This window comes from Hippocampus comes, unplaced genomic scaffold (genome assembly GCF_001891065.2).
Source record: "Hippocampus comes isolate QL1 unplaced genomic scaffold, H_comes_QL1_v1.1 scaffold10, whole genome shotgun sequence".
In the NCBI taxonomy this organism is placed as follows: domain Eukaryota; kingdom Metazoa; phylum Chordata; class Actinopteri; order Syngnathiformes; family Syngnathidae; genus Hippocampus; species Hippocampus comes.
This window is the reverse complement of record NW_017805001.1, coordinates 816,001-842,514: the sequence shown is the minus strand read 5'-3', so window position 1 is coordinate 842,514 and position 26,514 is coordinate 816,001. Positions and strand designations below refer to the sequence as shown.

Below are 26,514 nucleotides of genomic sequence, written 5' to 3'. Positions count from 1 at the left end.
TAAAAACAACTACAATTAAAGAAAAAAACTGACCCACGAGTAAGGGGTGAACATAAAAATAGAGTCAAACATAAATAGAACGTAAAATCATCGAATTAATTACACATTGACGGACTGGGATATGCGTTCGATCTGTCGTTAACAGTGATGAAGATGTTTGTTTTTCGAAATTCCGGGGGTCCTTGAAGACACATTTCGCGAGAGTGATGTGTGATTGGTGGAGCACAAAGAGTGAGCAGGTGTCGAAGGAATGAGAGTGGAGTAGCTTATCTGAGAGTTTACGTGTGCTATTGTCATCTAATTGTTGCAACAAACCTCAGAAACGCATACGCGACTTTGTTTATCATTTGAAACGCAGCAAAGTTGTGAACCAAACGTAGGAAATGTGTAAAAGTCGAGCTTCCGGGTGACGGAGTCGTCCCTCTCGCGTGAACTACGCGTTTGCGTCCCATAGCCCCGCCCATTTGGGAAGATCTTTTATGTGAAGCAGCTAAACGACTATCCGCCGTCACATTTGTGGATATTTGTGTCGTGACGCTTAACGTTCTCTCCGCCTGCAACAGAAAAAAATGGGAGTGGTGACAATACGAGTGGAATATTGGTAACCGTTCAACATTATCACACATTTTATTTTGTGTTTGTAAACTGCTATCGCTTACAGAAGGCTATAAAACTACTGCTTTTGTTGTGTGTGGCTAACTTCTGACTCTCCTTGGTAACGAACTCATCTTTTCCCAGGAGGAGGTTCCCCAGGGAGCTCTTTCCCGAGTTCCTACCTCCGAGGAGGACTAGCTTCAAGTGGGAAGTATGCCAGCCATCCACTAAGACGCACACAAAACACAGTTGGGAAGGAAGCATTTTTGGTACCATAAGTAGATGTTGAATTTAAAAACTCCATTTTACATTCATTCAAATAGAAATGGGAACGCTTACTGCTCATTTTAAGAGCTCGGGCTTATTTCAGGAGTCATTAGCTGTAGAAGAAAGAATCATTTTTAGTAACTTGAGTAGGTGTTGCGTTTACACACAGGAGGCTCCGCACTTGGTAGCTATTGACAGCAACTTTTTTTTTTTTTGGACATTAGATTATTATGAACATTCTTACATAGGCACGGAGTTTGACTTACCTGCTGAATGTTCGCTGCTTGCCATTATTTTGCATTCTTTAACTTCTTATACACATGTCACGTTGTCTCTGGAAACATGTGAGCCAAACTGCAGTATGTTCAACCAGATATCAACATTCTCAATTTTATGCCTTTATGGAAGTCTGAAGGTCACCAGAAATGACCACATACACGCCTCTTGGCAGCAGGGAGACAAGTCGTCTTCAACTTCTCATTTTGCATGCAGGGTTCATCTCAAGACATTTCAGTCCAGAAAACATTTGGTGCAAATTTGACTACAACTCGAATGTAACCTTCAAATGTGGCTTGAAATGTCCATATAATAATAGTAATAATAATAATAATAAAAACAACTACAATTAAAGAAAAAAACTGACCCACGAGTAAGGGGTGAACATAAAAATAGAGTCAAACATAAATAGAACGTAAAATCATCGAATTAATTACACATTGACGGACTGGGATATGCGTTCGATCTGTCGTTAACAGTGATGAAGATGTTTGTTTTTCGAAATTCCGGGGGTCCTTGAAGACACATTTCGCGAGAGTGATGTGTGATTGGTGGAGCACAAAGAGTGAGCAGGTGTCGAAGGAATGAGAGTGGAGTAGCTTATCTGAGAGTTTACGTGTGCTATTGTCATCTAATTGTTGCAACAAACCTCAGAAACGCATACGCGACTTTGTTTATCATTTGAAACGCAGCAAAGTTGTGAACCAAACGTAGGAAATGTGTAAAATTCGAGCTTCCGGGTGACGGAGTCGTCCCTCTCGCGTGAACTACGCGTTTGCGTCCCATAGCCCCGCCCATTTGGGAAGATCTTTTATGTGAAGCAGCTAAACGACTATCCGCCGTCACATTTGTGGATATTTGTGTCGTGACGCTTAACGTTCTCTCCGCCTGCAACAGAAAAAAATGGGAGTGGTGACAATACGAGTGGAATATTGGTAACCGTTCAACATTATCACACATTTTATTTTGTGTTTGTAAACTGCTATCGCTTACAGAAGGCTATAAAACTACTGCTTTTGTTGTGTGTGGCTAACTTCTGAGCTTAACCGAATTTCTCCATCATCTCCAGTGGCAAGTGAGGCTACGAGCCCCGTTATCGGGAGCTTGCCCGAGTCGTCAAGGGTGAGTTTCCCGATGCGGATGTGTCGGGCTTCGTTGGCCGGAAAGGTAAATCATAAATGCCACAGTAATCTAAATTATGGTCTGAGATCTGTTTAAAAGTCTTACGCTCTGTCTTTTATAGCCAGCTTTGAGATTGAAATCAACGGGCAGCTGGTTTTCTCGAAACTGGAGCTCGGAGGATTCCCATATGAGGATGACGTAAGTAGTTTTGTGCCCCTTTTTTTAACGCAATGCACACTGCTAGCTTCCGACCAACTACATCGACGTAACCCAAATATTTACGTACGTACGCAAGTCTGAATGTGCCGTCGTCTGTCAATCTACGCTTATGCCGTAATGAACTCAGATCTGCACAAAATAGCTGTATAAAACAGGCGAGCAAATTTAATAAATATGCAACCACTCGTAGCCTGATGATTCCCTGAGAGGCGAAACGTGGTGCATATTTAATATATTTGCTCATTGATGAGATATGATCAAAGTATATCACAATATCTGCATTTCATATTGGTCGATATCAATGTATATTGATTTGATCGTTTGTTTGTTTTTGTACTTTTCACTATTGAAAATAATGACCCGAAGGAAACAGAAATGGCTGAATTTCGGTCATCTTTAATAAGACGTCAATCCAGTTATGAAAAAGCCACAGAAACTTGCCTGATTTTGACTTGAGTGCAAAACCAGGATCGAACATGGCCATCACTGGCGCTAGACTTGCTCTCGGCACCAAAATACGGCCCATAATATGTTGGGTTTCTTGCTCTTTCGGCTTCATTGGCTTTATCAGGAAGGAACCATTTTAAGTATAATTGGTGGGTGGTCTGTTGGATGCTGTCGCCCCTGCATTTGTCAGCCAATGACAAAGAGTTTTAAGAATCATGCAAACTCTGATATTCAAAGAACCTCTCATAATTCAAAACAACAACAAAAAAAAGTAGGTTTGTAACTTTTTTGTTTGTTTTTGTCTTAATCCTGCACTTATCCAGGTAATGGAAGTCATCCAGAAAGCTCATGAAGGCAAACCTCTGACAAAGATCACCAAGAGCCAAGCGCCATGTGTCATCATGTAGACAAACAGGTGTGAATGGAACAAAGCTGGCTTTCCCCAACAGTGTCCTGATTGAAGTGTGTTTGTGTGGGGGGGGGGGGTGGTAATTTAATGGCAAAAAATTGCAAATCATCTGTTGGGGATAGTCCAGTCCGCCTCCCCCTTGTTCGTCCTTGACGCCGAACTGCTGGGCCATTAATGACTAGCGCCGCCTCAAAATAAGCCACGCGGCTGTGCTACGATGAATTCACGTGCCCGCCGGTTCTGCAGCTCGTCAGGAGCGGTCGACAGGGAGGACAGGTTTTGTTTTGATGAAATGCAAGATAAGTCATGAGCATGGTTTTTTTCCCCCTTTTTAATAACGGTTTACTGATACTGTACATTTTGTTTGGGAGGTGACTTAATTGGATTAGTTGAATAAAATATCTGCTCGCAATACTGTTTACACTCTGATTTCCTTGAGGGACAGACATTGACTCAACAGCCTTGGCGACCATTCCTCTCGTGTAAACATGTTTTCCGTAGTTCAGCGTCCCAGCAACAGGAGACAGGGAGACATGCGTTCCCGGCATAAAAATGATTTGAGCTCCTATCTATTCATCCATGAATCTGGTTGATTAGATTAGATTAGTGTAACACCATTACATGGTGTAAAATCCAGTGTTCACTCTAGGGGGCGCTAGGGTGACAGTTAATAATATCTAGTGTAGTTTGTGCTTTGAACATTTTCTCGGAGTTACATTTTAGATTTGAAATCTATCCAAACTCATTTATGCTTTCGAAATAATTGCATGAATGTCATCTTTTCCACGTGAGACACAAACCGAAAAAAGGAAACTGCATTTACTGGGAAACTAAGGAGCAACGTGATGAATCGAATCCCAAAAAAAGAAGTATTGTATGTACTGTAATTGCAATTGCTGTGCAAAAAAAAAAAAAAAAACCTTGGGGGAATTCTGACCATTTTCTGCAAATAAATGCTTTGAAGGAGAATTTTATTTTGTGTTTTTTTTTTTTTTTCTTGAGCCTTGGCTCAATAAATGTTGGGAAACACTGATGTCAGTTAGACATTATACTTAAAAGAAAACAAAAATCTAATAGTTCCAAAAAAATACAGATTGTGTGTTGACATGGTTTTTAAACCTAAGTCAGACTTTACAAATGTTATCAAATTGCAACTTGTACATTTCATATTGAAAAATCCAAGTAAATTAAAAAATTAAAAATGTGATTTAACGTACAAATTTTAAAAAATGCTTATATTGTGTTGAATCTGTAAGACATATGTAGAAATTGCACATTAATCTGTCAGTTCAGTCAAACATTAAAATACAAATTAGGGTCTCAAGTGAGCTGCAGCCAATTCCGACTGATTTTTGTAATGAGGGCGGGGTACACACTGGACGGGTTGCCAGTCAATTGCAGGAGTTCAAAATGAAAAGAAAAAAAAACAATTCTAAAAATGAAAAATATTGAGAAATCCTTTTTTTTTTTTAATCACAAATCATCCATAAATATGTCAATCGGTGAAATGTATTCATGGCACTCCTAACAGACAACTTGGAAATTGTCACATCATTTGAAGTAAATTTAAACTATTGAGTGAGTTGCACACCGGCCACTTGCGGGGTTCCTTTTGGACCAGCCATACAGAAAGAAAAAATATTTAAATGATGACGACTACCACGGCTAAAGTGGCTTTTACGTAATATTGACCCAATGCTTATTTGTGTTGTTAGGACGGGTCGTTTACTCTTTAATGACGCCCGGTCACAATTAATGTGCTCTTCCAAAGACGATCAATGCTCACTATTCCCATGCTATACGTTTTTAAAGTGTCTTTATGGGGTCAGGGCGTGTCTGACTGTCGCATGCGTGGAGTCAGCAGATAGCTGGCGAAAGCTGATGACGACGATAAGACCGATGCTCACGCATGCTGCGACTTTGCCGTACGTTAATCGTAACTTAGCATGTTCATGTTTTGGTAAACATTAAATGTAGTCTTCAAAGTTTAAGGTGTTTTTGTCGGTTAACTTCCAAGTGTTTTGTTCAAATATCACAAAGTGTCAACCCCTTAACCTTTAGTCCTTTCGATCATGCTGTTCACATTTTGACATCATGAGACCAAGACGACGCCCTATCAGTTGATGACCAGTAAACTGGGTGTTTCTCAAGGGGGCCGTTCCTGTATGCTTTCTAATTGTTTCCCAGGAAGATAATTCTCCTGTGTCCAACTTTTTCTTTTCTGACTGGAAACATGTCCCAAGTATGAGCCCTGGAATTTGTCCAGAATGGCTGCTTCAAACCAAAATGGCCAACAAATTTCGGGCACGGCACCTGAGACTTTTTCGCGTGGCCTTTTTTTTGAGAGGCATGTCCACACAGTTTGTGTTCAATCAGTGAAATTGTTGTAAGAGGCTGAATTTTTTTTTTCTAACTTTACACGGGACACTACTGAAGGAATTCCCCCCAAAATGGCTGCTTTAAACAAAAATGTTAGACTTCCTATTTCATTTCAGCCGTGGTTTCCTGAGACTTTTGGGGGGCATCCTTCTAGCAAGATATGTCCATCCACTTGTGTGTTTAGCGGTGAATCTGGTGTTGGGGAGATAATTATTTTATTTTATTTTTTACGTTCCAAGGGGCCAATACAGAGGGGAATTTTCCCAAAATACTCAACATACTGTTCAAGTCCCTGAAACTTTTTTTTTGTTCTGGCCCTGTCCCTTTAGACTTGGTTGACTTATCCAGCAACATTTATTAGTAAGGCGCAATTTTCACCCAAGTCATAAGATCGTACCTAATGAACGTTCCAGTGTCTCCCATGCAAGTGTGTCCGACGTCGATATAATCAGATTAAGCACGAGTGACATCAGTCCTCATGACTCGCATAAGACTTCCTCTCATTTTTATTTATTTTTTTTTGTTTTAGCCTTTTCACACTGAAAAGGCTGCTTGCTGTTGGCCCTGACAGACATTTGATAACCCCTTTCGTGCTTTGGACTGATGATTGGCAGCTGATTATCACTAACAGTGCTTCATTGGAATTTAAAAAAACAAAAAAAAACAAGGTTCAGTGGTTCAGAGAATGAATGAAAAAATGGGGAAAAAAAATCCGCAAATATGTGATTCGCAGGTGCCGAACTGTCAAGTATTGAAGGGGCCCACTGAACATGTTTTTTCACTGGACAGTAAGGATATCTTAGTTGTATCTCTATTCATTTTCAGGTACAAACTCACCTCACTGAACAGTTGGAAATGCTGCACATTAGTTTTAATGGACCGCAATTATATCCCTGCATCAGATAATCATTTATCATCATTCTTTGAATAGCAACCATAGCATCTCAAAATATTTTAGGTATGTTTTTTTTTTTTTTTTTTTTTTTTGGTCGTGTTTTTGCATTAAGCCATCAAACGGAGTCCATTTGGTCCCGGGCCACATCATCCACACATCCCCAGCATGGCTGGAATCCATCTGCTTCATGGGTGAGGTCCACTACAAACGGTTTAGCATGAATGGATGTGCATCAACTTTATTTTGTATTCCACAGGCATGGAACAGAATTGGTCACCAGACTAGTTTGGACTCATGAGATCTTCACAGATGGATCCTGGCTTCTTGATTAAGGAAACACTTGGGAGCACTTCACTAATGCCGCTATTTCTAATCCCATATCTCAAACTCTTGGTCCTTAACATTAGTTTCTAACTTGAAGTCCGAGACCGACCCTTAATCCACTGTCCCTAACCCCAAATCCCCAAACCTTGCTCCTTAACCTTTCATCCCTAGTCTCTCACCAGAATTCTTGGTCCCAATCACGTACATAGGCTACAATCCTAAATGTTAGTCACTAACCCTAACCTGTCGTACCTCAACCACAGTCCCGAAATCTTTGTCCCCAACCTTAACCGAAAGCCACCAAGCATACCTCCAACTCAAAAACTCGTCCCGTGCCCATAGTTTGTCATTCTAAACCTAACCTGATTGGTAAACTTGGGGGAATCCCAACGATGTCAACAAAACGACGTGTTTTGGCATGATTTCTACCCCATGTGTGCTCTCTTGTGTACCCCCGCCAAGCCCCCAATCCACCAACCGACCCCCAGCCGCGAAGATCATGGCATCAGACGTAGCGCCATCAGCCATGCTTCTCGAGGGCGGAGTAGTCCAACTAGGGCTGGGATATCCCCACGTTAAGGTGTCCCTGAATGATAGCGCTCGCGTGCGGTCACGTTGGGGGTTTATCTACACCGACCTTGTGTGGTTGCTAAGCAACCGGACGGCCCGCAGGGTACGGCACTTTTGCCAGTTTGACGTAGTTTTGCTTTTGGGTGTTCCCGCTCTTCACCGTGGGGGTCTCACCGAGGTCGCTGCTCATTTTCATCGTGGTTCACCTACAGCTGCCGGAGAACAGGGCCGGAGGACCTGCACACAGGTAGGGGTGTGGTCTACTCTGGACTAAGGTCCACCTACTTTTTTTATTTATACTTTGTCATATAGTTTAGAATGCAAACTTGATACAATACTTACCCGCAGTCCGTAAGACTAACCCTTGGTGATAAACCCAGAGTGCCTAACCAATCATTTCTAACCCTTTGATCCTAACCCATAGTCCTAACCCAAAATATCTGACCCGCAATTCCTAACCTGAACCTGTAGTCGTTAAATTCTGACGCGGACCAGTGTCTTTAAAACTATCCCTCATTTATAGTCCTGTCAGTAACCCATCGTCCCAATCCCGTCGTCGTTGCCCCTAACCCGTCGTCCTTAAGGCATTGTTTCTCACTTATACTCACCCACCCTTCATCTTCTTAAATAATCCCATCATTCCTCACACTTTTGTCCCCAACTCCAAAGTATGGTCCATCACCCTTAGTCCTTAGCTCATATTTACAAAATCGAACCCGTTGTCCTTAATCCAAACGTAATTCATCGTATCTAAAACTTCACCCACTTCATCGTCCTAACTGATAGCCCCGCAGTTCCTGTCTCTAACCCATAGTCTCGACTCCTATTACACTACTCAGTCCCTAAAGTAGTTGACCAAAGTTTAACGGTCCGAAGATTGGCTCCATTTTTTATTTTTTTTTTAACCACTGGTTTTTGATTGTAAATCCACCGTAGTGCTCAATTGTTGTGTGAAAATCCAGCGGCTTCTGAATTAAGTGGTGTCGGCCCAGCACTTTATTTTTATTGCCGAATGTTTTTTTCTTTTTCTGCACTCAAGTCCTTTAGGGGGACAGAGAAGACAAGCGGGGTGTGACTCAAAGATAGAACAGTCATAGTTCTTCCTAACGGCCGATTATCTGTCCGGAGCCATGAGTCTGCACTTCAAATTAGAGGGACCTTATGTTCTCGTCACTTCTCCCCGATGTTTTACCGTTGATATTCAAATTGTGACTGCCTTGACTGACGCTTTCACAAATGACAATAAAGCTAACTTTTTTCCCCCCCTCCCCACATTTGTCCTTCAAAGGTAATGTACAAAAAGTAGCTGAGAGTGTCAACCCAGAACGCAGCAATGGATACCAGATTCACTTGTGACGAGGTTGGTTTTCTGTTTGTCACCAGCGGCTATCATTTCACATGAAAATCTGTTTGATCGGCCAAATTTCAAACAACCCCCCCCCCACCTCTTCATGAAATCCTTTCTCCTCCCTTACAGGACAGTGACATGTCATATGAAGACCGTGATTCCGAATTCCTCCCCTCCCCACTGAGAATGTGAGTCCCAGAGTCCTTAGCAACACTATAACAAATTACACGCGACACGCAGTCTCTTACAATTTACGGAAATATATGTGAACACAGCGGCAAAAATAGTCAGCAGCGCAGTGTCGAATGTCTACAGTCTGACAGCAATGAGCATTTTCTCAAACCTTCTATGGTCGAATGAGATTTGCTTCCCTCTTGTGGTCACAATTGTGAAGCGCAGCTTAGTTGCTGAGGGTTCAGCTTGAAAATAGATAGGTACATGCTGCCCTCGTGTGGCCACAGCGATTATTGCAGCGTCTTGATGTCTTATTTGATGTACAGTACTCAAAAGAGGAGTACTGTGTCTTAAAACTGGACCAAATTGTCAAGGTGGAATATGATGTCCGTAAAATGGACTAGAATGTCCAAATTTTCATAAAGAGGACAAGCACATCCTCCTCACGATCGTTCTCATGTGGCGTTACTGAGTGCAAGTTTACATTTCTCCCCACCAGGAGGACTCCAGCGGACCGTGGTGATGTGGAGAACGCGAGGAACGTGGATGATACGCCCCTTGAAACATACATTATTCCCCGCGATTCAGGAGGTAGGCTCCTCTCAGCTGCCTCTTGTGACTTTTTCTTTAATTTTCCATGTGGTTCTTTCAGCAAACCTCAACCTGAACACCAACGCCACCACCAGAGGTGACGCTCAGGTCAGTCTGTACTCCTAAAACCATGTTCGTAGTCGCTGTTGTTCACTACCTGACCGGACTATCTGGGCCGCAGGCATACGTTGAATTGAACGAGCTCCGGGGAAACACCTGGCAGGAGACGGGCCGCTGGGTGGGCTTTGAGGAGAATTTCAATGCCGCCACGGGGAAGTGGGGTGCTTCGCACACATCCTACCTGACCTTCAAGAGTCTCATCCAGCTTCGCAAGACTATGAGCACAGGTGACTTTGGAAAGCCTTCATAAATGAGGGGCTGAAGTTGACCAATCAATCAAAAAGCCTTTAAAATACATCCAAAATGTTCTTCAAGTAGATTATGTCCTAAAATGAGCTAAATTGTCCTAAAAGTTGATTAGAATGTTCAAAAACTAGATTACACACAAAAAAAAATCTCAAAAGTTAAAAAGAGTGTTCTCAAAGTGGACCATAATGACCTCTTTGAGGATCAAAACGCTTGTAAAATAGATCAGAATTATCTAGCTATCAATGAGGTCTTTCTTTTTTTTTCTGACATTGGTGTTACGCACACAGGTGCTATCATCTTTGACCTCAACGCCAGTAGTTTGTCATCTATCGCCGAGAAGGTGGTGGACGCGCTCGTCAACAAGAATGAGATCCGAGCTAGCGATCGGGATTCTTTGCTGAGAGCCCTCCTCATGCAACGCAGGTAAGCAGCTTGTCTCATTTCCATGAATCGTTAGCCGGTTGTCTTCTTGCTGTACGTGATACATGAAACTTTTTTTTTTTTTAATGGCATTGTGACAATTACATACAGTGGCGTTAACCAATCAAATAGTCCTTTGTACAGGAAAAATGGGTCAAAGGCAAAATAAATCAATCAATCTTTGTGTTCTTCCCTCCAGTCAGTCTCAGAGACCTGCGGTGTCCCCCTCAGGAGACATCGAAATGCAGACCTTCTCTGTTTCTACAAAGGTATAAGTCCTCATTTTGGCGGCCCCATACCTTGAAACTACCACACGCATCACAGCTTCTTTTTTTTTTTCTTTCCAGAGGGACAACTCTGACAACATGGAAGCCTCCATCGTCCTCTCAGGTATCACCACAGCACATTCAAATATTTGGATTTTTAGAGCTCGAACTGAATTTTTTTTCCCAAAGGTGCCCTGGATCTTCTGGAGAAGCCGGTGGTGGCTTTCGTCCGGCTGAGAGACTCCGTGGTGATGGATTCTGCGATGGAATGTTCTGTCCCCGTGCGCTTTGTGTTTGTCCTGGTGGGCCCGAGCCAGAGCGGCATGGACTACAGCGAGAGCGGTCGCGCGATGGGCGCTCTGATGGCTGACTGGGTGAGGAAAAAGTGATAACGGCAATCGTCTTTATTATTTCCGAAGGAGTCGACTCAAGGCAATTCGTGAAGAGAAATGATCTCGAGGCACCTTACACACACTTGTATTAAGTTTATACAGTCCAGACTGTATAAGACAACCAACTGGAGGCCACACGAGCAAGCATTTGGGAAAAACTACACCTCGGACAGAACCAAGACTTTGCGGAGTGAACTTTTTTCGTAGCCGATTGGATTGACATGGAGAGAGAATAGAAAGATTGAGAGACAGAGAGCGAAAACGGGCAAGGAGTGTGAGAAACCTTTGTCGGGTCGAGAGAACAATGGGCACAACAACAGTCTTATCAACAAGAGTAACAGGAGTTCACGTTCTCCGCTTTGCCGCGCTGCAGGTGTTCTGTCTGGAGGCTTTCCTGGCGCAGACCGACCAGGATCTGACCAACGCCATTGCCGACTTCATGGATTGCAGTATCGTCATCCCCCCCACGGAGATCCAAGACCTGGGGATGCTGGAGCCCGTCATCAAGTTCCAGAAGAAGATGCTGCAGGATCGACTGCGCCCCAGCGACAATCGTCTGGCCTTTGGTGACAGAATTAAAGGTAAGACAAAGTCCGACAAGGCTTGACCATCAAACTTCAGCGTCAATTTGACGTGTCCAGTTACGAAACCCCCGGAGCCGCCAAGAGAAGACCCCCTGGCCCGCACTGGGTATCCTTTTGGCGGTATGATCAAAGACATCAAGCGTCGATACCGCCACTACGTCAGCGACTACACGGATGCCCTCAACCCTCAAGTCATGGCCGCCATCATCTTCATCTACTTTGCCGCCCTGTCGCCAGCCATCACCTTCGGAGGACTTTTAGGTAGGACTTTTAGGACCCCGAAGAGTAACGCGGTGTCTTTAGGTGTGCCGGTTGATATTGAGTTTTGGGGGTTTGGGTCACCGTTCCTGGAACCTGAAGATTATTTTCTGACCACTTCAATATTTTTCATTGATGCTCTCTGTGTGCCCCTGTGCCGAACGGCCCATTGGTCCAATATCTATTTCACTTTGCTAAATCCCTCTAAAGTGAAAACAAATATGTCCTCTCGATTTGACATCACAGAGAAGACGATTGTGAGCAGCGTGCCAAATTTGAACGAAAAATCAACATGTACCATTGAGAAAATGAGACTTCAAAAATGGTGAAAAATAAAGCCTTTCTCTCCGCTCTCAAATGCTGGGTGCGTGTCCGCCAAATGTGCCGAAGCCGCTCAGCTGACAACGACCGATTCTACAACCCGGAAAATTGATTCTAGTTTATTGAGCATCGAGTACAACTATTAACCCGGCGGACTTGATTTGGGACTCGGTAAAGAAGAGTAAAGGCAGAGTTTGGCAACGAGTCTGCAACAAATGTGCTCTGAAGCAGGCACACCAGCATGAATCCCCCCATCCACATACAGGCTGTCGTATAGAACATTCTAAATATTTTTTTTAAATCACTCAACAGGGCATTTAACCGTTCTTTTTTGTCTCAGCCGATAAATCCGAGAAGATGATGGGTGTGTCAGAGCTGATGATCTCCACGAGCATCCAGGGCATCATTTTCTGCATCTTCGCCGCGCAGCCCGTCCTGGTGCTCGGTTTTTCCGGACCACTGTTGCTCTTTGAAGAGGCTTTTTACACTGTACGAGTCCACCACCACGAGTACCACTATTGCCTCCTTGTGCCTCGTCCTCATACGTTGATGCCTTGTCCATCCCGTGCTTTTTTAGTTTTGCAAAGCCAGGGGGCTTGAATACATTGTGGGTCGCGTCTGGGTGGGCATGTGGCTCATCGTGATTGTGGTGATCATCGTGGCGGTGGAAGGCAGTTTCCTGGTGCGCTACATCTCCCGCTTCACCCAGGAAATCTTCTCCATCCTCATCTCGCTCATCTTCATCTACGAGACCTTCAGTAAACTCTTTAAGGTTTCCCACTTTTCCCGCTCATCTTCTCATCGTCTCAAACATCGGCTTAGACGTGCGCTGGGACTGCAGCCTACCATCCCGAATTTATACCCTCGATGCTTAATCCTCATCTTTGTCCATGTCCCTTACTCCTCACATTTACCCATGACCCTTCCCTCAATCCTCATGGCAAACCCTGAACCACTTCTCTTTATTTACCCTTACCCGAACCCTTGCCAGTAGCCATGATCCGAAACGTAACCATTCTCGTATCTCTCACCCTTCACCCTCACGCTGAACCCTTATGTACGTACACGTATCCCTTACCTATGACTAAACCTGACCCGAACGCCTTTCCCCCAAGCCAGCATCCCTTAACCAAATCTTTACCTTTAATTCTAATCCTTGTTCATAACCTTTACTAAACTCCTCACCTACCTTTACTTCATCTCTAACCCTGGACCCCAAACCACTGGAGCCTCTAATCGCTGTTCTTTAGCCGTATGGCTGAAACCGTCACCTGTAAGCCTAACTCTTCGCCTTACGGTGTCAACTCCTGCGCAGATCTTCAAGAACCATCCTTTGTCGCTGAACTACAAAACACTGAACGCAACCCTGGAGAGGCCCTTTCACACCATCTACAACAAGACTTCCAACGGCACCGTTGTCATCCAGAACGTGCCAGTCCAGGGTCCCTTCCCCAACACCGCGCTGTTATCCCTGTGCCTGATGTTGGGCTGCTTCTTCATCGCCTACTTCCTGCGCCAGTTCAAGAATGGCACTTACCTGCCGGGTTGGGTAAGTCACCGCCTCCGACTTCAAATCTGGTCTCGCGGCGTTTTCCTGACCGGTCTCCTCGTCACAGCTGCGACGCCTGATTGGAGATTTTGGGGTCCCCATCGCCATTTTTGCCATGGTTGCTGTGGATGTCAGTATTGACGACACTTACACTCAGGTAAGTGATTTAAGAGTACGGTATTCCGTGTCGTGTGGACTAGTGAGGAAGGTACATCACTCTCTTGCAGAAACTGGTCGTGCCAAAAGGTGTCCAGGTGACTAACCCCGCCGCCCGTGGCTGGTTTATCAACCCTATGGGGTCCCCTTCCCATGAGGCCTTCCCCGTTTGGATGATGGCCGCCTCCTGCGTACCGGCACTGCTTGTCTTTATCCTCATCTTCCTCGAGTCACAGATTACCACGTGTGTGACAGTCAAACTGCACTTCAACATTTTGTTTTGTTTTTTTGTGTGTATGGTTGTTGAAATGTCGCTGTTTCGTCCTCCTCTAGGCTGATTGTTAGCAAACCGGAGAGGAAGATGGTTAAAGGTTCCGGTTTTCATTTCGACCTGCTCCTCCTGGTCACCATGGGTGGCATCTCATCTATTTTTGGGGTTCCCTGGCTGAGCGCCGCCACGGTGCGCTCCGTCACGCACGCCAATGCTCTCACCGTCATGTCCAAGGGCCCCAAACCCGAGATCGAGAAGGTGGTGGAGCAACGGATCAGCGGCATTCTAGTCGCCATCTTGGTTGGTAAGTTCATGGGGTTGATCTTAGACTGAGTAAAGTTGGAGACATGGCCAAATGGTCACAGGCCTCTTCCTTCAAAGCGTTCAGATTTTTCACACCTTAACGAACGCTGGAGTAACGTGTTGGTAATCTAATGAAACCCTGTGTTAGTCTCCCATGATTCACTGAGGCAAGGGACACAACTGAAGTAATACATGTAAAAAATTTCCATCACATTATATACTAAATTTCTCCGTTCCAGGTGTCTCTATTTACATGGAGCCCTTACTGAAGATGATCCCCATGACGGCCCTGTTCGGAATCTTCCTTTACATGGGTGTCACTTCTTTGAGCGGAATCCAAATGTGGGATCGGATGCTTCTGTTGATTACACCCAAAAAATACCACCCGTCCGACGCCTATGCCACCAAGGTATAAACATTCTTGCAAGTCACTCCTCTTCTTTTTCTGAACATATAGGCCTTCAATGCCACTGTAGTTTAATGTTGGTCATAGTGGCAGTACTTGGGAGTACAAAGCTACGTTTTGTTTTTAGGTGGTACTTGGTGTCAAATGTAAAACAGTCTACTGACGTGTTGTTTGCGTAGGTGTCGACGATGCGCATGCACCTTTTCACGCTGATCCAGCTGGTGTGTTTGGCTGTGCTCTGGGTGGTGAAGATGAGCCCCTTCTCCCTGGCACTGCCCTTCATCCTGCTGCTCACTGTGCCACTGCGCATGTTCATGACTGGCACGCTCTTCACGAACCTGGAAATGAAATGTGTAAGTTCTTCAGGCCGTCCCAAATCATTTGTAGATGAGGTTAAAGAAATGCGTTTTACATGTTCATATGTGTTACAGCTGGATGCGGATGATGCTAAGGTGAAGATTGAGGAAGACATTGGTGAGGATGCATACACTGAGTCCCCACTTCCATGAGTGAAAACAACCTCAATTCAAAAGAATAGCCACTGATTCATTTATTTTTATTTTTTGGGAGTGGGGGGCGGGGGGTATCTTTCAAAACTCACTATTTCAAGCTTCATCCTATCATGCAGCATAACTTGGGCATTACTTTGGTTCACCATTGCAAGTGATACAAATGGCATTGGTTCTTTTAGATGTAGATTTTTCTCTCACATGTATTTTATTTGTTATCCTTTGAAAGGTGATATAAAATGAATTATATGTATTGTTTTTAATTGAAGTGAGCAGGATATTTATTATTCACAAATTCACATATGAAGTTACTTTTTTTTTTTTTTGCTTTGTGTTGCTGGTTGGTCAAGTTGTCATTTAAGGGTATTTTCTGTCAAGTCCAAAAATTTAGCATTGTATTTTAGACATACCCTGTTGTATCTGAAGTGAATGAATGTTTTTGACAGAGAACATTAATATGTGAAAGTTTTGCTTCTCTCTGTCTGTACATGCATAGGATTTAACATGAATAAACTGATAAATGTTTTCCCGAGTTGTTTATCCTGATTTGCATTCATTTATTTTATGGCAAACAATATACTACAATAAAACACAAAATGATTTTAATAACAACCAAATTAAACGTCTGCATAAACACAATAAAGCAGTGCGCTCGGGCGTCAACGTTTGTGCTTTATTGAAGTTGTACTTTAGATTGTTAGTAAACTTTGAAAGCAGCACATTTCAAACGTATAAAACGAAAAGATGAGACTCTATGTGACGATTCGAACAATCAAACGTTACGCTCACCGCTCAAAAGCTTTGTTTAGAAGTATTTTAATCGGTAAAGCACATAAAAAACATCGCCTGTAGCATTTGAAATGTAAATATGCCCGACAGCAAGCGAACGCATCGCTGTTTAACATGGCCCAGAAGCCTGGGAACTGTTGGTTTTCCTCACCGGGTTGCCGCGATTGGACGGCCCGGTGTTCCGCCCACAAACACAAGGTGGAGTTGGAAAAAGGAAAAGGAAAAAAAATACATGCTGATCTAATATATGAAGCTGTCAAACAGCCATCGACAATTTCGAAAACGAGCATTCCCTTTAACGTATAAAGGCACCTAGGTCCATATAGTAACACACCAGTGGGTAGACATCCCAAAAATATTAATTATGATAATAATGACGCAAAACCAATACATGAGATGTCTAACCATCTCAGGTTCGAGATTTGAGGTTAGTCAAATGATGCGAACTTTCGGTGTTGGAAGCTCGTTCGGTTTGCCCCGTCAAAGTGTTGCAAACATGGGCAGCGAAGCGGACATGATGGCCGGTGTTCGGTCCGGGTCGGTCGGATCGTCCCCTTCAGATGTAAAAATGCGATGGCGGCTGACGGAAACGACGGCGGTGGCGTCGGTCCGACAACATGGAAGACGCCTCGGCCTCGTGCAACGGTTGGGTGGGGAGTGGGAAGCTTGCTTCGCGTTGACTGGAGGGAGACGGCGAGTGCGATGGAGGCGGGGGAAGAATCATCTCTGCGGGGACTGGAGCCGAGGACCGACGGCGCAGTACTGGCGATCGTTCAACCCTCCCCTTCTTCCTCCACAACGACGCCGAGAAGCAGCTAGGTAAGCCCAAGCCGAGCCACCCCCCGCTCGGTTCGAAACGCGATACGATTGCGCCACAAACGAGTGACTTAAATTCGCTTGTCTGACCGTAAATGTAGCATTTTATACGTGTGGAAAACGCGGCTCGGTTGACGGTCCCCCTTTGTACTCGACCAACGGCGGTGGTTCAGGGGACAGACGAGGTCGGCCATAGCCGTATTTCTTGTCCTCTGCGGCTGGGGGGGAGAGACTTGTGGACACGAGGCCTGGAGGTAACTATATGTTCAAATGACAATCTAGTTGTGGTTAAGACTATTTCCTCGGTGGATGTTAATGCATTTTTGATTTCGTGGGAGCTCGCGGCACTTTCCACGCGGAGATCTCCATGCGGCAGTTGGCAGAAGAGCCAGCCGCCCCTCACGGTTAGCCATCAGGGATCTTGGTTTAATATCTCGCCGCCCTCTCTCTCCCCCTTCCCTCTCCCCGACCAGCCCCGGACTACCGATCTCCTCGGTGAACCCGCCTTTCTCGTCGTCGCTTTTCGGCTCGACAAAAGGGAACTCCGCGGTTGAGTTTTAAGCTTTGTCCGTTTTTTGTCTTGTTTTCACCGGCCGCTATTTGGACCTTGTCACGGTAGGTTTGCTCGGAAGCATGGCGGTCGTCGGAGCTTGTTTGTGGCGCCACGGAACCTTCCCGGTCTTCGATGTTACCTTAGCCCCCTTTAAACATGCACAATGTTAAACTGAAAGCTATGGTTTATCGACATATTCAGAAAATTTACATGGATTAAAAAAAAAACAACAACACTGTTTTAGAGTAGCCCTTATTTACTATTTTTCGCAGTTCCCCGTCTTTGTGGCACATCCAGCCCTTACCACCACAACGTTCATAGCCGACCCATGTGTGGAAACGTGTACGTTGTCGGATTTTATATTACCGTCATTTTAAAACGTGTTCGAGGTATGTGCATTTTGGAAATGGCTCACGGCGACCGTTGCGGTGGGTATTCGTAAATTTTAGGATAAAATTCAATTCTCCCGAAAACAGCGTCCAATGCTGTCCTATCGCCTTGAAAACGGCCCCAATACCGCTCTTTAGTATAGTTAATGCAGCACGATGTTCAAACGTGAAAAGAGTTCAGTTCTTTTGAAACGGTAGCCCGGTACCGAAATGTTCGGCCCCGCTGGTTCGCCCCCCGGCTGGTGCTTTTCGAGCTAACAGGCTAGCCGGAGCCATCAAGGACACGACGAACAACGAGCATCCGCCATCATGGAAGCGCCGCTCGGTTACGCCTCGCTGAAGAATAAACCACGGTTGCGTTGTCAGTTCTTGAATAAAACCACACACAAACACGTATGCCACAAAAAAAAAAAACATTTTGTTAACCGTAAACGACAACATGTCGTCATTCTTCCGTTTTATGGTCGAGATTAGTGTCTGGCGCTGCGGAGCTAGATCCGTGGGTGATGAGGCTCCCGTGGCGCAGTGATAGCCGCCATTGTGGCCCTGATGGTCGGACAGCAAAAGCAGATCCCCCGTGGTCAGCTGGTCGCCTGCAGCTGCCTGTCCGTCCACCCGCTTCCTTCCTTCCTTTTGTGGATCCACCCAAACCCCTCGACTCCCCCACTCAAAAATCCTCCATGAGCGAGCAGGCCCAGGCGTTGAAAATGGTCGTTGCGTGCAGCGATAACGTTGAAAGGGAGGGAGGGGGAAAGAAGGCGAAATTCCGTGTGGGTGAAAAGTAGCTAGACGGGGAGTGGGAGCTAAGCCGTTGCTACTTGTTAGCCCTCCGCTGTGTTATTTGAGATTGGGAGCAGTCACAAGCTATCGCCGGTGTGTGTGTGCGTGTGTGTGTGTGTATGCGCGCGCGCGCCCTGAACGCCGAGCGTAAACGTTTAAGGGGCGGTGTGATGAATATAAGCCATTATGTCGACGGGCATTTCCCATTCAACTCTCCCGTTGGAATGCCCATTCACATCACATTCCCACGTTTGTTGTCACCGAACGAGCATTGAATGCTTGCGATTTCTCATTAAAATGCAGTGAACCCTCTCCATTTGTTAAGGTTAGGAACCAAGTTAATGGAGGCGTCCCCTAAAATATTTAGGATTTGCCTATTTTTAATGGTGCGAACCGTAAATATACTTCATACTTTTGAGACCAAAACAAATTTTCAAGCTCATCGTAGAACAGTGACTTGAAAAACAAATGGCTTATATATTATCTTACAGTGTTTCTGTATGGCACTACTTCACAACCAGTAAAAAAAAATAAACGTTTCCTATTACCGACGTAGGACGTTTTTTTTTTAAATTCAGTGATACCATCATTATGGTGTGTGGCAGCACATATGAAATGAACGGGTTTATCGACAGCGCAATGTGTTGTACTCACTGCAAAAAAAAAAAACATTTTGTTAACCGTAAACGACAACATGTCGTCATTCTTCCGTTTTATGGTCGAGATTAGTGTCTGGCGCTGCGGAGCTAGATCCGTGGGTGATGAGGCTCCCGTGGCGCAGTGATAGCCGCCATTGTGGCCCTGATGGTCGGACAGCAAAAGCAGATCCCCCGTGGTCAGCTGGTCGCCTGCAGCTGCCTGTCCGTCCACCCGCTTCCTTCCTTCCTTTTGTGGATCCACCCAAACCCCTCGACTCCCCCACTCAAAAATCCTCCATGAGCGAGCAGGCCCAGGCGTTGAAAATGGTCGTTGCGTGCAGCGATAACGTTGAAAGGGAGGGAGGGGGAAAGAAGGCGAAATTCCGTGTGGGTGAAAAGTAGCTAGACGGGGAGTGGGAGCTAAGCCGTTGCTACTTGTTAGCCCTCCGCTGTGTTATTTGAGATTGGGAGCAGTCACAAGCTATCGCCGGTGTGTGTGTGCGTGTGTGTGTGTGTATGCGCGCGCGCGCCCTGAACGCCGAGCGTAAACGTTTAAGGGGCGGTGTGATGAATATAAGCCATTATGTCGACGGGCATTTCCCATTCAACTCTCCCGTTGGAATGCCCATTCACATCACATTCCCACGTTTGTTGTCACCGAACGAGCATTGAATGCTTGCGATTTCTCATTAAAATGCAGTGAACCCTCTCCATTTGTTAAGGTTAGGAACCAAGTTAATGGAGGCGTCCCCTAAAATATTTAGGATTTGCCTATTTTTAATGGTGCGAACCGTAAATATACTTCATACTTTTGAGACCAAAACAAATTTTCAAGCTCATCGTAGAACAGTGACTTGAAAAACAAATGGCTTATATATTATCTTACAGTGTTTCTGTATGGCACTACTTCACAACCAGTAAAAAAAAATAAACGTTTCCTATTACCGACGTAGGACGTTTTTTTTTTAAATTCAGTGATACCATCATTATGGTGTGTGGCAGCACATATGAAATGAACGGGTTTATCGACAGCGCAATGTGTTGTACTCACTGCAGTGTGAAAACAACTTTAGAGAGAGCGTTTGTGTGGCATCTTAGGGTGTTAAAGAAAGACCACAAAAATACATGGATCAGGTGTGAATAGGCATTGTGGTCCATATAAAAAATTGTGAGCAGTTGAGATTGCAAAGGGTGAATTGAGTGTACTCCTTCAAATACATGATAATGGTAATAACTGGAATTATTTCCCCAGACTAAATCTAGGATAACCCACAAATGAATGGAGACATGGAGGCAACATCCCAACATCAATGTAAGTGCTCGGCTCAATTCTAATCTCATTTAAAGTTGTCAAATTTATACTTGACTAAAATAATTTAGACGACGTATAATTGAATGTTGTGCTGTAGTGTGGGCGCAGGACGACATGCTCCAGTTGCTGGAGGCCATGAAGTTGGCACTGCCACAGAAGGACCTGACCAAGTACAAGACGTCTGAGTCCCACCTGGACTGGCAGAAGGTGGCCTTCAACTCCTACACGGCCGAGATGTGCAAGCTGAAGTGGCAGGAGGTCTCCAAAGAGGTGAGCCTGCCGGGGTTTATGCATTATGTTTGGAAAAGGACAGTTGCATGATTCATTGTGTTTTTATCTGACTTGACAACAGATCCGTAAATTCCGGACCCTCACAGAGCTGATTTTTGATGCTCAGGATTATATCAAGAACCCATATAAAGGCAAGAAACTAAAGGTGAGCTAAGAAGGCTTCTTTTTGTTTCATTTTTAATTACTATGCACATAAGTTAGCGGTTTATGGAGCAGACTGGTTTTGTTCTCGTTTTGCCACATACATACAAATACGGGAGAAAACAATCTGCCAACCTTGAATAAACTCCATCAAATGTGGCGACCACAAGTCCGCGGTTTACAGTACTCAAGAACCTCTTTTCCCGATGGCTGTGACAGAAACACCCGGATTTCCCGAAAAAGCCCCTGACGCCATATTTCCGCTTCTTCATGGAGAAGAGGGCCAAGTATGCAAAGTTGCATCCGGAAATGAGCAACTTGGATCTGACCAAGATCTTGTCCAAGAAGTACCGTGAGCTGCCGGACAAAAAAAAGGTGACAGTCGGAGACGTTTCAGTTTTGAAATGAAAAAGGAAACCAGCTTTTAAACGTGTTTCGATTCTTTCACAATGTAGAAAAAATATGTGGACGACTTTTTGAAGGACAAAGAGACATTTGTGCACAGCATGATGAGGTTCAGGTGAGGTCATCGATGAGTATTTTGCTGCCTCTACTCAGACACAACCTTTTGAAGACGTTTACCTTTTTTTCCAGGGAGGATCACCCGGAGCTTATGGAAAGCATGACTAAGAAAGGCTCAAATGTTCCAGAGAAGGCCAAAACGCCCCAACAGCTGTGGTACAACCATGAAAAGAAGGCCTTCCTCAAAGGCCACCCAGACGTAATTTTTTTTTTTTTTTTCTTTGTTGCCCATTCACTGCGTCTCATCTGAGCTCACAGTGACCTCTGCTGTTCTTCTCTAGGCTACCACAAAGGATATCAAGGATTGCCTCGGCAAGCAGTGGACGCAGCTGTCAGACAAAAAGAGACTCAAGTGGATCGCCAAGTCGCTCGAGCAGCAAAAGCAGTACGAGGTGAGTGGGGAAACGGATTGAAGGATGCAGCATATCATTTGTCTAATCCAGGACAACAGTGATGTGTCTCGGTTTGTCTTAATTTGGGGAAGTTAGGGGCTTGCTGGTGTCATTTTTGTTATTCCCGGACTTGATAAAAGAAGCAAAAGACTTTGCGTTTTGTACTAATTTTGGGTTCAGTTGTGACATTTTCTTCCCTGGTTGCTTTTAATGGAGCGGTTTTCGTTTCAGACTAGCCACTTTGGCCTGCAAAGTGGGATCTGCTTAGTTCGACCAAACTGCGTCATTTGGCTTCCCAAGTCCAAAATTGTGGCTTTGATATTTTCAGGAGACAATGCGCGAGTACATTCAGCAGCACCCCGAGATGAACCTGACCCAGGGGGACATCGTCAGGTCCACGTTGACCAAAGCCGAGAGGCACCTGAAGGACAAATCTGACGGGCGGCCCGACAAACCCCCTCCGTGAGTCACCGCTGCCCTTTTCCGTTCCAATACCTTCGTCAGAGAAAGAGGGTAGGGTGCTCATCATTTCATTCCTTCCAGGAACGGTTACTCCATGTTTTGCGCCGAGCTGATGTCCAGCATGAAGGACGTGCCCAGCACCGAGCGCATGGTCATGTGCAGCCAGCGCTGGAAGCTGCTCAAGCAAAATGAGAAGGACGCCTACCAGAAACGCTGTGAGCAGGTGATGCAAAAGAGTGGCCTCTGACAAGATCGCTTCTCTTCATATTTGCTTTCAACGTATCTTTTTTTTTCTCTCTCTCTCTTTCTCTCTGTAGAGGAAGAAGGAGTATGAAATTGAGATGAACAGATTCCTCAGCGTAAGTTCCTTTCATGCCATGCTTGTATTTCTTAATTCGTTATGAAAACACATTTTAAGGTTTTTTTCATTGTCGCATCTCTTCAGAGTTTGTCTGAGGAGGAACAGCAAAGGGTCTTGGGTGAGGAAAAGGTGGGCTTCAAGAGAGGCAGCGTGGCCAACAGCCCTGCGTCCAAAAAGAAGAACTCCAAAGCTAAGGTGCCAAGAGTGTGAAGACTTCCTTTTTTTATCCTCCCCACATGTTTTTGAGGAGCAATCGCATTTTCTAATGTTGTCCTTTTGATCGATTTGCAGGGCAACCCGGAAAAACCCAAGCGGCCCATCTCGGCCATGTTCATCTTCTCCGAGGAGAAGCGTCCCAAGCTGCACCAGGAGCGTCCGGATCTCTCGGAAAGCGAGCTCACACGACTGCTGGCACGCATGTGGAACGAGCTTCCGGACAAGAAAAAGGTAGGATTTGGCAAAAGGGCCACTAAAAGGGACTGCGGTTAAACGTCTAGGCCTGAGCTACGTTCTTGTTCTTTATGCAGGAAAAGTACAAACGGCTGGAGGCGGTCTTAAAGGCGGAGTCAGAGAAAAAGGAGGACCGCAGTCTGCCCGACCCACCCAAGACGGCGCAGGACATCTGGCAGCAGAGCGTTATCGGAGACTACCTGGCGAGATTTAAGGTGGGCAATTTACAAACAGGTGGCTCTTTATTAAGCTTTCATTTTTACAAAATTGAGCACTTGATTATCCTTATTTGCACCGTCTCAAATTTTTGCGGCAAACTGCCAGCATTTAGGGGCAGTTGGAGGCATGCCTTGAGGGATTCACAATAGTACAATTTACATCATTTTATGAAATGCCCCATGCTTACTGCGTATTTAACTGAGGATATGCGCACTGCAGAACGACCGTCCCAAGGCTCAGAAGGCGATGGAGGCCACTTGGAGCACCATGGAAAAGAAGGAAAAGATTATGTGGATCAAAAAGGCGGCAGAAGACCAGAAAAGATATGAGGTGGAACAGCGTCGCGCCGGCCTCAGCCTGGCAGCGGCATCTGACGCGGTGGCGGCTAACCACCATTCTGACTGTCGTCCACAGCGAGACCTGTGCGAGATGCGTTCGCCCGTCGCTACCGCCGTGGCCTCGGGGAAGAAGATGAAGTTCGAGGGCGAGCCCAAGAAGCCGCCGTCGTGAGTTGCATTTGCCGTTTGTCACGGGGCCTTTCCGCCTTGCTTGAGCTGACATCCTGTCTTGTCTCAGAAACGGGTACCAGAAGTTCTCTCAGGAGATGCTGTCCAATGGCGAGCTCAACCACCTGCCCATGAAGGAGAGGATGACGGAGATCGGCAGCCGCTGGCAGAGGCTGCCTCTCAAGGACAAGGACCGCTACAAAAAGATTGCAGAGGAGATGCAGAGGCAGTACAAAGTGCTGCTTGAGCAGTGGCTCGCCGTGAGTGCTCTTTAAACATTTTACCATTTGATGCTGTGTCTGCTGAAAGGAAACCAAAAAAAAAAAAAAAAAATCTTCTAAAATGCGTCTTCCCTTCTCCCAGAGCGTTTCTTCTCAAGTGAGGAACACCTACAAAGAGTACAACTCACAGGTGAGTCAGGAATCGTCAACCGCAACAGGGAATGAGAAACTGCTTTATTTTATCGTGGCTTTTTATTGAAACGTGTGTCCTCTTGATCTTCCAGAAGAGGAAAGCCCCGGCAAAACCAGGAGGCCCCAAGCCCAAGGCCAAGAAATCTGTGAGTTTTCCAAATTTTATATGGAGCGCCAACCCACCAAAAATCATCACCCCCAAACATTTGAAAGACTTTGTGACAAAAGTTACCCTTTTCCCTGTATGCCTTTCCAATAGGGCTGGGCAGTTAATCAAAATTTAATTGTGATTTTGATTTTAGCTTCTCTCGATCTTAAAAACATAACAACCGAAGAAAAAGGGTTCATGTTACAAATGGTTGAAGTGAACTCGTGTGCGCTCAGAGCATACAGGTATTTCCACCGTGAGCGTAAGCTGAGCGTAAGCCACCATCTATGGCTTCCCCACAGGACACTGAGGACAACGATGACGATGATGACGACGACGACGATGATGATGATGAAGATGAAGATGATGACGAAAAGGACAGGGCTTCCTCTGAAGGGGCATCCTCCAGTGAAGATGACGATGATGACGATGACGTAAGTTGCGTTGCAATAAATGATTTATAAGGTGACAAAAATGGGACATCATGTGGGAAAAAAAAACACATTACATGGAAAATTGTGTTGTATTCTATAAATTCTCATTGGGATTCGTTCTCACACCTCAGTTAAAAAAAAATCTTCTCTACATATATAACTCCAAATTGTTTATCCAATCTGAAATTAATGACAAACATCCATGGTGACATCTGGCTGTTACACGTTTGTGTTGAAGAAGGATGACGATGATGACGACGACGACGACGAGGATGACGAAGACGAGGTGGACGACAAGGAGAACAAGTCAGAAGACAGCAGCAGCGAGTCCAACTCGGGCGGCTCCTCAGACTCGGACTCAGACTGAAGGGCGGCGGCCATTGTCGCCAGGGGCACCGGGGGCGGGACCGCCGTGACGGCGGGACAGACCAAGCTGAGCCACGGGGGTTCATCCAGGAGGGAGTGAGCACTGCCACTGTGCCAACCCCTGCCCAAGCCACCTCCGTTTCACACGCCCACTTTTTTGTTGTTGCTGTTGTTGTTTTTGGATTCCCTTCAGTCCCTCACCCAGTTTTAGTCAGACCCGCATCCCACTGGTTTGGCGATGTTCTGAACTGACACTTCCTTATTATTTTTTTTTTGTATTATAATTTTTTTTTATTTTTACGTTTTAAAACAATGTCTCCCATTTTATTTGATTGTTCCGCAGGGACGAGCCAGGCTTCTCGCAGCCAAAGAACACGACGACCGGGTGGGACACTTAAAGCAGGGAGAGGGGCGGGCAGGATGCGAGGGTGTTTGTACTGGAAAAATTGCACTCTTAAGAATGTTTCCTTGTTAATACTTTTTTCCCCTCTCTCTCATTTTTCTCTGCTTTTGATTTTATCCTGTTCAGTTCTTAAATAGGTGGTATTTTTTCAGAAATTAAAAAAAAAAAACAACGAAGAAGAAGCCATGATGAATGTTTTGTTGTTGTTGTTGTCGTCATTGCTGGAACGTAGTTTAAAATGCTGCAGTGCACATAAGTTTTTCGATCCCGCTTTTTAAAAAAAAAAATCATTTTTCTTCTTTCCTACTTGTTGATTGGCCGCCATTGTACTAAGTGAAACTGGGTGCCACAGTCGCAACACAAAGCAATAGACTGTCTTAACATTACATTGCTTCGCAAATATACATTCACATGCAATGTATCACAAACACACAAAAAAAGAAATGAATTGGCAGTTGTTTTAGTAGTAAACGCATATATAGGCACTGCAAGTTTTATTTGAGGTTTGATCTTCATTTCCTGGCCAAACAACAAATAAACCAGCTTGTTGTGCAACGCTCACCTTGTTCCCCCACATGCATGTTTTATTATTTTAAATATATACATATTCTAAATTGGCTCATTACAATGGTGTCTAATGCTGGTTACCTCCCCCCAAATCTGCTCTTAGTATCGTGGACGACACAGACTACATCATGAATGTAAATATT

General features: G+C 45.0%; 2 protein-coding genes and 1 pseudogene across 10 annotated transcripts; all 3 read left to right on the top strand.

Moving 5' to 3' along the window:
- The first annotated feature begins 1,920 nt into the window (after positions 1 to 1,920).
- LOC109532493 (migration and invasion enhancer 1-like) lies at positions 1,921 to 4,238 on the top strand (annotated as a pseudogene).
- A 3,390-nt stretch (positions 4,239 to 7,628) lies between these two features.
- slc4a1a (solute carrier family 4 member 1a (Diego blood group)) lies at positions 7,629 to 15,951 on the top strand. Its single transcript, XM_019896862.1, has 21 exons — positions 7,629 to 7,749; positions 8,791 to 8,862; positions 8,980 to 9,038; positions 9,524 to 9,615; positions 9,677 to 9,723; positions 9,797 to 9,962; positions 10,272 to 10,407; positions 10,604 to 10,673; positions 10,752 to 10,794; positions 10,860 to 11,044; positions 11,436 to 11,643; positions 11,704 to 11,907; positions 12,566 to 12,714; positions 12,803 to 12,997; positions 13,541 to 13,774; positions 13,842 to 13,931; positions 14,002 to 14,174; positions 14,264 to 14,505; positions 14,744 to 14,913; positions 15,090 to 15,263; positions 15,342 to 15,951. The coding sequence occupies exons 2-21, from the start codon at positions 8,836 to 8,838 to the stop codon at positions 15,417 to 15,419; spliced, it is 2,742 nt and encodes a 913-aa protein (XP_019752421.1). The 5' UTR covers positions 7,629 to 7,749; positions 8,791 to 8,835; the 3' UTR covers positions 15,420 to 15,951.
- A 121-nt stretch (positions 15,952 to 16,072) lies between these two features.
- ubtf (upstream binding transcription factor) lies at positions 16,073 to 26,365 on the top strand. 9 transcript variants are annotated; one of them, XM_019896901.1, is made up of 22 exons: positions 16,073 to 17,027; positions 17,850 to 17,919; positions 20,637 to 20,696; positions 20,794 to 20,966; positions 21,049 to 21,132; positions 21,348 to 21,503; positions 21,584 to 21,648; positions 21,723 to 21,849; positions 21,932 to 22,042; positions 22,371 to 22,504; positions 22,586 to 22,727; positions 22,822 to 22,863; positions 22,950 to 23,060; positions 23,157 to 23,312; positions 23,393 to 23,530; positions 23,754 to 23,864; positions 23,949 to 24,040; positions 24,111 to 24,300; positions 24,404 to 24,451; positions 24,546 to 24,599; positions 24,904 to 25,035; positions 25,274 to 25,402. In XM_019896901.1, the coding sequence occupies exons 3-22, from the start codon at positions 20,660 to 20,662 to the stop codon at positions 25,400 to 25,402; spliced, it is 2,232 nt and encodes a 743-aa protein (XP_019752460.1). In that variant the 5' UTR covers positions 16,073 to 17,027; positions 17,850 to 17,919; positions 20,637 to 20,659. The 9 variants fall into 9 exon arrangements, with proteins under 9 accessions (XP_019752460.1, XP_019752432.1, XP_019752478.1 ...); XM_019896882.1 differs by lacking the exon at positions 16,073 to 17,027 and adding an exon at positions 17,298 to 17,639; XM_019896891.1 differs by lacking the exon at positions 16,073 to 17,027 and adding an exon at positions 17,298 to 17,639 and having other exon boundaries at positions 17,850 to 17,966.
- Positions 26,366 to 26,514: the final 149 nt, after the last annotated feature.

What these genes read in the sequence shown, in the direction of transcription:
- slc4a1a (XM_019896862.1), top strand. Translation starts at nt 8,836, where the DNA reads ATGGATACCAGATTCACTTGTGACGAG. An exon ending in GCACTTACCTGCCGGGTTGG is followed by an intron (nt 13,775 to 13,841) that starts GTAAGTCACCGC and finishes TCCTCGTCACAG; the next exon opens with CTGCGACGCCTGATTGGAGA. An exon ending in TTGACGACACTTACACTCAG is followed by an intron (nt 13,932 to 14,001) that starts GTAAGTGATTTA and finishes ACTCTCTTGCAG; the next exon opens with AAACTGGTCGTGCCAAAAGG.
- ubtf (XM_019896928.1), top strand. Translation starts at nt 20,660, where the DNA reads ATGAATGGAGACATGGAGGCAACATCCCAACATCAAT. An exon ending in AGAAGAACTCCAAAGCTAAG is followed by an intron (nt 23,061 to 23,156) that starts GTGCCAAGAGTG and finishes ATCGATTTGCAG; the next exon opens with GGCAACCCGGAAAAACCCAA. An exon ending in ACTACCTGGCGAGATTTAAG is followed by an intron (nt 23,531 to 23,753) that starts GTGGGCAATTTA and finishes TGCGCACTGCAG; the next exon opens with AACGACCGTCCCAAGGCTCA.